We start from the raw sequence: 11,842 nt of genomic DNA, 5'->3' as shown, positions 1-11,842 counted from the left end.
GGGGGAAGCTAGGAGGTGCAGTAGATAGAGCTCCAGGCCTGAAGTCAAGAAGACTCATCTTGAGTTCAAATATAGGCTTACTAGCTATGTGGCAAGTCAATTAACCCTGTTTGCCTCCGTTTCTTCATCTATAAAATGAGCTGGAGAAGGAAATGGCAAACCACTGCAATATCTTTGCCAAGACTACCCCAAATGGGGTCACAAAGAGTCTGACACTACTGAAATGACTGAACAACAACAACAAAGTATATGTAAACTGAGGATGGCTTGGTGGCTTTGTGAAAATTCTGGGGAGACTTGAGAGGAACTTCACTTCTATAGAGTATGAGCAGCCAGACTTAGTACCATGGACCAGGAGACATAGTTAACATCACAATGTAGAGAAAGTTTAGGTTCAATGTGGAAACCTAAGAGAAAGCTTGAATTTTCCTTTTCTTTTCTTTCAAAAAAGAGAGAAGACTTTCACAGTCTAGGTTATATAGAGAATCAAAGAACATTAGAGTTAGATTAGGACCTTAAAGATCATTTTACAGATTAGGAAACTGAAGACCTGAGTGCATCAGTGACTTTGAAATTGTGTGAATCTGCTGGCTTCTGGGGAATTTAACCTGGGACACAGGCTAAAGGAAATGTATGGGTCAGTGCACAGATCATTGCCTCTAGGGTCAAACTTACTTCCAATCCTGCCTCTCATATTTCCTTACAGGTGTGACCTTAGCCAAGTTTTTTAATTTCTCCAAGCCTCTGTTTCATCTGTAAAATGAAGAGGGTGGTCTATGAGGTCCCTTCCAGCTTTAGAGCTAGAATTCTGAGGGGCTCGGAATCCTGAACTTTCCTGAGCTATGTGTCTATGAAGCTAATAACTCATTCTATGATATTAGTTTATTTGTGCTATCTATATAACCTAAAAGGTTTTTTTTAACTTAATAAGAACTTTTTTGGGTCATTTCCCAATATTCTTGCCATATAGCATTGAAATTGATTCTTTGATATCTACGAGACATTCTGTATTCCTAACCCCCCACTCCTCTGCTGAGAATAGAAAAGTATGAAGATGGTCTAAACCAGGTTGAGGATAACCAACAGGCCTCAAACCTGAGTTAGGGGGATGTTACTTTAAGCAATTGAAGACTTCCCCTGGTGGAAAGAGCAGATGAGAACAATTTGTTCCAAAGCCATGAAGATGGCTGAAGCAGGCTTGGTCAGACATCAAAGGTGCCAAGGTCATCCACTGCATCCCAAGCCATTGGCAATCCTTTTGACTTTTGTCCTACCACTGGACTTTGATGACTCTGGAGGAGAGAGTGAGGCTGATGACTTTGTGCTACTCTGCCTCACTTCAATCCAATTTATGTGCAAGTTAAGACATCATCTGTGATGTCACTGGTCCTCTCTGAAAATGAAGGACAAACAATGTATTTTATAATCCGTTTCCAAGGATCAAATGAAAGGTTTATTTGTAGTAAATATGAGAGTAAAGGAGCATGTTTTATAATCTGTTTGCTTGGATCAAATGAAGAGCTTACTCACAGTAAATATGCATAATGCTTTCAAAACACCACAAAATTGTACTTTAAAAAACTGATAGAGATTTCCCACTCCCCCCAAAAAAAATACTTATAAGACATATTCTCACTATACTACAAAAGGGTGGATTATTCTGTGTATTTTTTCATCCCATTTCCAAGTCACTTTGATGCATTTAAATTCCAGTTCTCTGATAGACCTAAATAATACTCTCTTTTGCTATGCTACTAAATGTTAATTTAACCATGTTATTGAAACAACAACCTGACATTTTGCTGAAAGCATGAACAGAGCAGATTCAGAAAAGAAACTTGGAGAGCCAGGTTTATACCAGCAACTTTTCTGTTGAGCTATTTACTCAAACTCTAACATCTTAACATCAAATCTAGGTTCCTCTGAGTATCAGTTTCCCTCAATTGTCCTCCCTTACCCTACAGCACTTCAAAAATAGTAAAACCCAAGAGAACATTGTACATAGTAACAGCAATATTGTTTTAAGAATGACTTTGAGCAAATAGTCATCTTGACTTTTATAAATACCCAAATTAACTATAAAAAACATGAAAAAAGACACTATCTGCTTCCAGAGAAAGAACTGATAATTAGAAGTATGTATGGAATAATTTTACATATATATGTATATATACTCATATATTCCTATTTGTGTGTAATGTAGGCATCTCTGGGGTGAGGGGGGAGGGAAGAAAAAAAGGGAAAAAATGTACATGATAACTTTATTATATATTTAAAAGGAATAGCTGGTTTTACATAATAGATTTTCAGTTTCATGTGCAATCATCTTTTTTATTATACTTTGTTATGGAAATACTTGTTTGTTACATAAATTTAAAAAATAATTAATTAATTAATTAATTATTTTTAAAAACACCTCCTGAGCTCAAGAGGAAAAAAAAAGTGAAACCAAGCATCTAGCTCTAAGATCTATTCGGATTGACACCAGCCAGATACAGTAGCTACAGATACAGATTTCCTTCTTTCTTTATGTCCTGGTACGGTTAGCCATTAAGGAGGGAAAACCTGAGTTTTGGGTTGAACCTATCTATGCCAGGCCCATAGAAAGCATGTAATACATGCTTGCCAATTGATGGGAAAAAATGGAATGATGGTGGAGAATAGACGTATATATATAAAAAAAAAAGAAGGCAAGTTGGTTATGAAGTTATGGGAGAAGTGCCTAAGCAATAGGAGCAAGGAGACAAATTAGCAATAGAGGAAAATGCATCATCTCGTGTTTGGAAAGTAAATTTGTAAGCACTTAATTTTCTAAGCACTTTCCCAAACAGGGCAATGTGAAGAATTCTGTTATTTTAAGTGAAATGATTTGGGCAAATGATTGCTTGAAGGCCATGATAATTTCCTTTTGATGAAAAAGAAAATCTATTTCACTTATCTTTCAGGAAAATAAAAAGACATTTTAAAAAAATCTTGCAATCTTAGAACTGACTATAGGAATTGTAGAATTTCATAGTTAGCATTTATATGGTGCTTTAAGGTTTTCAAAGCACTTCACAAATATTCTCATTTTATCCTCAGAATAACCCTAACAGGTAAATTCTTTTATCACCCCTATTATGCAGATAAGGAACTGAGATTAAGTGATAGCCTAGGTCTTCCTGAATCCAATTCTGGCACTCTGTCCACTGTCCCACCTAGCTACTAGAAGGCAGTTCAGAGATTATTTAAGTTAGGATACTCATTTTATAGATAAGTAAACTGAGGCCAAAGAAGTTAAGTGATTTGCCCAATGTTATAAAAGAGTAAGTGACATTTGGGATTTAGAACCTAGGTCTTAGGACTCTAAAATCATTCATTCAGTTGTTTAACAAATATTTATTAATCATGTATGATGTATAATAAATTCACTGTGCTGGACTCTAGGGATGCAAACATAAAATGAAACAATCCCTGCCTTCTGATACAGTACTCTTTCACCACAAGAAAGTAACATGATCCAAAAAATGAATGTATGCAAAAGTTTAGGGACCAATATAAAATCAGATCTCTGTGTTATGATAATTTCTCCAAGTGCTTTCTAACACCTTGGTTTCACTTTTCCTCTGTGCATGCCCTATTTGGTATTTAATATTTAGCCTAAACTAGATACTTTTACCACTCTTTTTTTTCCTTCCAACTTTCTCTTTTAGGATTACTCAAACTCACAAGAAGAAAATTCCTATCTGACCACAGCAGTTGTGCTGAACAGGGTTAGTACACCAGGGCAAGCTTTATGTACAGAGAGGAGGCTTGCACTGCTTTTAAACAAGTGAGATTTGGTGCCTTTCTCTACTTCTTGACAGCGAGGACGGAACAGCAGAGAGGAAAACCCTCAGATGACAAGGACTGGGTTTTGTTGTTACTGCTGTTGTTTTTCCAACTCATCCACTCTTGTCCTCCTACAGTGTTTGAAGGTAAGAGCTTAATCCTCATAACTTCATCCGCCTGGGCCCCTTATGATATTGTGTTATCAGTAAATATGTTATAGCTCCTTACATTATCTTTACATGCCTTGTATTCATTAAATGTTTGGAAACAAATTGAGATGCCATCTGATTAACATCCCAGTCCATAAAAGAATTTAAATTTGAGCAAGGAGGTTATAGCATAGTATGATTTTTGAAAATTTACAAGGAAATCTTATACCTGAAAATGAAAGCATATGCAAATGTGTAGGGCTATAATTTCTTGACAGGGACTTTGTTGAAAACTGTGATTAAAGTGATTTATTCATGTTCACTGGAACTGAGAGATGGAATTGTAACCTTCTACATGCTATTTACATTCCCTTATCTTTCTGAAATAAGAAGGCAGTGTTATCTTACCACACACATTTTTGCCATATACTCAGTGCTTAGCTTGTTTCATCATTAATTAATATTTATTGAATATTTACACTGTTCTGTGATTCCTAAAACCAAATAGAACTTTATTTCAGTCTCTTATAAAGAAGTGGCCCTTCTCCTTGTCAAAGCCAGCTCACTCTTGCTCTCATCCCCTTCTGTTTTTTCCAGCAGATTGCCCCACTATCCTCTACTGACTCTCTAATCTTCAATCTCTTTCTATCAACTGGGACCTTTCCTTCTGCCTTCAAACGGGCACATGTCTCCCACATTCTTTAAAACACACACACACACACACACACACACACAACACACACACACACACAAAACTACTCACTATATATGAGCATTCCCAGTAGCCATCATCCTCCATCTCTCAACTAAACTCCTTGAAAGAGCTATTTATGGAAGTCGAGGGGATGCCTATCAATTAGGGAATGGCTGAACAAGTTATGGTATATGATTGTGATGGACCACTATTGTGCTATAAGAAATGAAGAGCAGCATGCTCTCAGAGAAACCTGGAAGGACTTACATGAACTGATGCAAAGTGAAATGAATATCAACTTGAGAACATTGTACACATTAGAAGCAATATTGTAAGATGATCAACTGTGAATGACTTAGCTATTCTCTGCAATACAATGATCCAAGGCAGCCCTGAAAGACTTGAGATGAAAAATGCTATCCATCCCCAGAGAAAGAACTGATAGAGTCTGGATACAAATTGAAGCTTACTTTTTAAACTTCCTTTATTTTTCTTGGGGGATTTTTTGGGTCAATTTTATTTTTTACGACATGACTTAAGTGGAAATATGTTTTATGTGACTACATATGTATAACTTGTCAAATTGCTTGCCTTCTCAATAAAGGGGATGGGAGGAAAGGAGAGAATTTGGAATTCAGAATTTTAAAAATGAATGTTAAAAATTCTTTTTATGTATAATTGGGGGAAAATAAAATACTAAAGAAATAATTTAAAAGAACATTAAAAAATTAATTCAAAAAGAAAAAGCTATCTATACTCAGCTTCTCTCCTCTCATTGTTCTAAACTCCAGACAGTTTGATTTCCAGTCTTATTTGCCTGAAATTTTTCTCTCCCAAGTTACCAATGATCTCTTAATGACCAAAGTTAATGATCTCAGTCCTCATTCTTCTTGATCTCTTTGCAGCATTTGACACCATTGACCACCTTCTCCTAAATAACTCAGTCCTCTCAAGTTTTTTGGAACAGTGCTCTCTTCTAGCTTTCCTCTTACCTTTCCTGGGTGCTCTTTCTCAGTCTCCTTTGGTGGTTCTTCATCTAATGCTTCCTGAGCTCTCATCTCTTTTCTCTCTTGAGTCTATCACTTGATGATCTCATCAGCTTTCACAGGCTGTTTATCATCTCTATGCAGATGACTCCTAAATGAACATCCAGCACTACTCTCTCTCCTGAGCTCCAGTTCCACCACATGAACTGCCTATTGAAAGCATCTCAAATGCAATATATCCAAAATAGAACTCATCTTTCTTTCCAAACCAAATCTATTTCTAAAGTTCCCTATTCATGTTGAAGTCATCATGAGCTTTCCAGTCACCTCAGATCACAACATCAGTGTCATTTTCAATTCCTCATGCTTATTCACCCCACATAGAAAATCAGTTGTCAAATCTTGTTGTTTCTATTTCCATACCTCTAGTACCTGTCTTTTTCACTCATTCAGTTACCACCTCTCACCTGGATTATTGCAATAGTATTCTAATTGGTCTCCATGCCTCAAGTCTCTTCCTGCTCCAATCTATCCTTCACACAGCTGCCACAGCAATTTTCCTAAAGCACAGGTATGACCCTATCATCCTCAAGAAACAATTAGGTGGTATAATGCATAAAGAGCATTGAGACCGGATTTAGAAAAACCTGAATTTAAATCTGGCCTCATACATTTGCTAGCTGGTATGATCCTGGGCTAGTCACTGAACTGCTGTCTGCCTCAGTTTCCTCATCTGTAAAATAAGACTGATAATAGCTCCTACCTCCTTGAGTTGTTGTGAGGATCAAATGAAATATTATTTGCACCTTTAACTAATTAGTCTTAGGATATCCTGAAAAAGTGTGTCTCACTGACCTCATTTTGTATAGCTAGATCTGTCCATAGAGCCCCCGTTCATTCCCCTTAAGCTGTTACTGAAATGAGGCTCTAAAAGAAGTACTTCTTACTCCTATATCCTGGTTGTGACACCATTCACAAGTCATAGGTTGTGGAGCTGGGTCGTAGAAGCAGTGGCCTGTCTTGTTCCTAACATTTCAGTATTAACACAATGGGATTATATATACTTGTTCAACTATTTTGATCAAAAAGTTTTATAAATTTTCAATGTTTAACTAAAAAAAAAAAGAAATATTATTTGTAAATTGCTTAGCACAGTGCCTACCTTAATAGATACTGTGCTCCAGGCAGTTCTCAGATGAAGAAATTAAAGCCATCTATAGTCATATGAAAAAATACTCTAAATCACTATCAGTTAGAGAAATGCAAATCAAAACAACTCTGAGATACCACCTCATACCTGTCAGATTGGCCAACATGACAAAACAGGAAAATGATAAATGTTGGAGAAGATGTGGGAAAATTGGAACACCAATGCATTGTTGGTGGAGTTGTGAAATGATCCAGCCATTTTGGAGAGCAATTTGGAAATATGCCCAAAGGGCTATAAAAATGTGCATACCTTTTGACCCAGCAATAGCACTTCTAGGGTTGTATCCCAAAGAGATCATACAAATGGGAAAATGTACAAAAATGTTTATAGCAGCTTTTTTTTGTGGTGGCAAAGAGTTGGAAATTGAGGGAATGCCCATCAATTGGGGAATGGCTGAACAAGTTGTGGTATGTGAATGTAATGGAATACTGTTGCACTATGAGAAATGATGAGCAGGTGGACTTCAGAAAAACCTGGAAAGACTTGTATGGACTGATACTGAGTGAAGTGAGCACTTCAGGAGAACATTGTACCCAGTAACAGCCACATTGTGTGATGACTAACATTGATAGACTTAGCTCTTCTCAGCAATGCAAGGATCTAAGACATCTCCAAAAGTCTCATGAAAAATGCTATCCACATCCAAAGAAAGAATTGTAAAGTTTGAATGCAGATCGAAGCATACTATTTGCTATTTTTTTCTTTTGTTTTGTTTCCTCTCTTTGGTGATTCCTCCTACTGGTTCTAATTCTTTCTTGTAACATAACTGTTGTAAAAAAATGCTTAATAGGAATGTTTATGTAGAGCCTATATCAGATTGCATGCCACCTTGCTGAGGGAAGGGGGGAGGGGGGGAGGAAAATTTAAAACCCAAAAGCTTATGGAAGTGATTGTTGATAAATCAAAATAAATTAATAAAAAAAATACTCCATTCCTTCTTTCCTTCCTTCCTTCCCTATTCGATAAAGCCTAGTGGTTCCCTATTACTGTTAGGATCAAATATAAGTTCTTCTATTTGGCATTTAAACCCTTTCATTACTTGTCTTCTGGCACATGCTTCTTCTCCATAAATGCTGTGGTCCGGCCATACTGTCCTGTTTGTTATTCCTCACACACAACGATCATTGCTCTTTGTGCTGTCCGTCCCCAATTCCTGTAATGCTTTTCCTCCTCGTTGATGTCTTTTAGAATCCTTTTCCTTTAAGATTTAGCTCAAGTACCACCTTTTGTAGGAGTCCTTTCCAGTAACCCACAGATGCTCATACCGTGTACCTTTTTTTGTATGTGTCTTACCTTATATGTATATATTCCTTTGAGGTCAGGGATTTTTTCCTATTTTTCTTTGTATCCTTAGCACTTAGTATAATACTTAGCAATAGTAAACACTTAATAAATGTCATTTTATACTATCATTTACTTTTCTGTGTATTACCAACAAAAACCAGGAAGAAAGGATGGAAAGATAGATTCCATTTAAAAAAACTACAGACTATATGAAATACTTGGGAGTCTACCTTTTCATTCTGAGTAGCAATGTGGAGCCATGTTCCAAAAGTTAAGAAACTGTGCATCCCCTTTGACACAGTGATAGCACTATAGCCTATATTTCAAAGAGATCAAAGAAAGAGGAAAGGGACCTAAATGCACAAAAATATTTATAGCAGCTATTTTTATAGTGGCAAAGAAGTGGGAGCTAAAGGAGTGCCCATGAGTTGGAGAATGACTAAACAAATTATGGTACATAATTATAGTACATAAAATAATAGAATACCACTGTTTTATTAGAAATGACAAAAGAAAAGTTTCAGAGAAACTGAGGAGATTTGTATTAACTAGTGTAGAATGAAGTGAGAAGAACCAGGAGAAAATTTATGTAAGAGTAGCAATATTCACTACTTTGTTACAACAATGTTTACAGGTTTGGAAGACCTAAGGACTCTGATTATTGCAATGACCAATCATGATTCCAGGGGACTTAGTGATGACGAAGTCTGCTACCCAACTCTCAATACAGGTACGGAAAGAGAAAAATAAATATTTATGTATATGATCCATGAAGGAATTTTTATTTTTACTTTTTTTTGCTAGAATATGTGTTTGTTATAAGTGTTTTTTAAGGGGAAAGGCAAAAAGAAAATACATTTTTTGTTCATTAAAAAATTAATGAAATTTCAAACATAGATGCTTATTGATTGAAATTAGTAGAGTATGTGGTCATACTTTCTAAGTTAAAAATTAATTTTTTCTTTTTATCTGTTTGGATGGGATCTGTGTTTTTAGTGGGATAGGGGACTCCCAATGAGGAACCTGTTCTACAATTTATAGTCTTAGAGAGCTTATTTATAGTCTTTGAGAGCTACTTGACTGAGGTCATACAGCCAAATGTGAGAGAGACATGTGGGACCTGAATCTTGGTTTCCTTGACTCCACAGCAAGTTTTCTTAATCCACTATGCCACATTCTCTTTTTAAAAAAAAATAATATTAATATTTTATTTTTATGGTGAGTTTTAATTTTTTAAAAAATAAATACACTATCTGTGAATGTTTGCTGTTTCCTTTGGGCACACAATGAAATCAGCTCTTCTCTAAGGAGAACCTATGAACCAACTTTTTGTTTTTTTGGCTAAAATTCTCATGTCTTCTTCTGACTTCATCTATAGTAACAGTAACACATTCTGATAGTTCATTTCCACTAGTAATATAATGAATATTTGGTCATCGGAAAAATATTTCACATTTAGAATGCCAATTGTACATTTCTTGGCACCTTTTCCCACCATTCTGTTACCATCTTTTTAGAAGAAGGAATGTGGAAGCAGAAGAGGACCACATTAGATTGCAGGTCTTTATCTGTTTTTGTTTGTTTAAGGAGTTGCCATGACCAAATAATTCACAACCTACTAGTCAATATACTAACAATAAACCTTTTTGTATTTAGCTTTTATGGTCCTTGAATAACTCTTTTAATAATCCTAAATTGTTCCCTAACACAAAACCCCATCATTTTTTATCAGTATTCATCCAGTCACAGAAGCAGCTTACATGGCATAGTAAAGAGTCTTGACTTATATGTGAAGAAGCTTTGGAATCAAATCCCATGTCTGACCACAGCTGTGATACTAAGCAAGTCATTTAACCTCCATGCACCTTGGACAACTCACTATCACATATTTAATAAGTCATAAATGGGTCATAATATGTGTTGGTGGAAGGAATTCTGAAATCAGAAACATGTATGCACGTTCCTGCTCCAAAGCTGCAAACAAAAAATGCTATAGTTGCTCATACCTCAAAATTTCTGGTGATCAAAAAGTCAGTCAATGGGGAGATGCAAAGTAGAGACCGATTACCAGCAATGACTTGTGTGAAAGAAGTGGCATAAAAAAGATATTATCCAGGAAATGTATAGTTAGAAGAGGAGTTAAGCTAGTCATGTAGCAAGAGTAAGGGATAGCCAATGGACAGTCTGAGGGCTGACTTTGTGTTCACTGAATATTGCACACCTCCCCAGAAGTCCTCCCATGTAGATCATCTATGGAGGAATTCCATGAGGACGAGGACAAGAATCATGTAGGACCAGAGGATACAGATGTGTAGCTGTATGTACTGATGGAGGGAGCACCTGTATTGATGAGATCATAGATCCACATGTGACCTGAAGCACTTTCATAGGTATACTAATAGTATGGGTTATGTTTATATTACATTTTTAAGAGCTCAAAATACTTTGCCTGTGAAGCAGAGTATTGTACTCCCTTATGGACAAATTGAGGTACAAAGAGGTCGCACAGCAAGACAGGACTAATGTCCAGTCTTCTTATTCCTAGACCTGTGATTGATCTAATCAACTGTATCAACAAACATTTATTGAATAGTGCTACTATGTGCCAGGCACTGTGCTAAGCATGGACGTACAAAGAAAGGCAAAAGACAGTCTCTGCATTTGAGGAGCTCACAGTCTACTGGGGGAGACAACATGCAAACAACTATGTACAAACAATCTATATATAGGATAACTTGGAAATAACTAAGGAGGATTGGGAAAAGCTTCCTGTAGAAGGTAGGATTTTGGGTGGGACTTGAAGGAAGCCAGAAAAGTGAAGAGGCAGAGACACACAGAGAGAGAGAGAGAGAGAGAGAGAGAGAGAGAGAGAGAGAGACAGAGACAGAGACAGAGACAGAGACAGAGACAGAGAGAGGGACAAACCAAGGAAAATGACTGGGCATGGAGTGTCTTGTTCAAGGAATAGCAAGTAGGCTTGTGTCATTAGATTGAAGAGTGAGGGAAAGTAGGGAGGGAGCAGTGTAAATTGTTCATCTTTTTGTTAGGTGAGGCTCTGTGAAGAAAGTGCGTAGATTCGTAGCACTTACATTGATTTATTATTTATTATACCCATGATTGCCCTTCCAGGAGATGAATTATAGTTATCTCAAGGTTTGTTTCTCATATGTGTGAGTGCTTATATACACATATATACACATAAAGACATACACACACACATATGTATACTTAAGTGTGTGTGTGTACACACACACAAAATTAAATGTTTCTTTTTTGTTGATGAAAAAGTAATATGATATAGTGGAAAGAATATTGGCTATGGAATCAGAAGACCTAGGTTTTAATCCTGTTATTGTCACTACCTACCCAAGTGACCTTGAGCGAGTGACTTACTCTCTTCGGTCCTCGGTTTCCTTATTTGTAAAATGGATAAATTGAAGTACAGGACCTTTCACATTTCCAATTCTAAAGCCTTTTTTCCCCTACAGTTCAAACAATCATATCATTTTTGTTTCTACAAAAAGGCATACAGATATTTATAATAGTCAAAATGACTTATTCGCTCAAAGTTGTTCTTAAAACAATATTACTGTTGCTATATACAATGTTCTCTTGGTTCTGGTCATTTCACTCCGTCTTTCCATGTCACAGTAGTATTCCATCACAATCACATAATACAACTTGTTCAACTATTCCCCAATTGATGGGC

The 11,842-nt window shown here is 36.4% G+C and overlaps 1 protein-coding gene across 1 annotated transcript in view; it reads left to right on the top strand.

The window, feature by feature from the left end:
* Window positions 1–3,698: 3,698 nt before the first annotated feature.
* The window catches only part of LOC144454317 (uncharacterized), a 62,582-nt gene continuing 54,438 nt past the window's right edge, over window positions 3,699–11,842 (top strand). Inside the window, exons 1-2 of the mRNA XM_078146069.1 lie at window positions 3,699–3,956; window positions 8,768–8,863. Coding sequence (XP_078002195.1) covers window positions 3,776–3,956; window positions 8,768–8,863 — 277 coding nt within the window. The 5' untranslated portion in view covers window positions 3,699–3,775. The remainder of the gene's footprint in view (window positions 3,957–8,767; window positions 8,864–11,842) is intronic.

The sequence above is a fragment of the Phascolarctos cinereus genome, unplaced genomic scaffold (genome assembly GCF_003287225.1).
Source record: "Phascolarctos cinereus isolate Bilbo 61053 unplaced genomic scaffold, phaCin_HiC Scaffold_726;HRSCAF=1367, whole genome shotgun sequence".
NCBI lineage: Eukaryota > Metazoa > Chordata > Mammalia > Diprotodontia > Phascolarctidae > Phascolarctos > Phascolarctos cinereus.
This window is presented reverse-complemented; position numbering and strand designations above follow the sequence as displayed.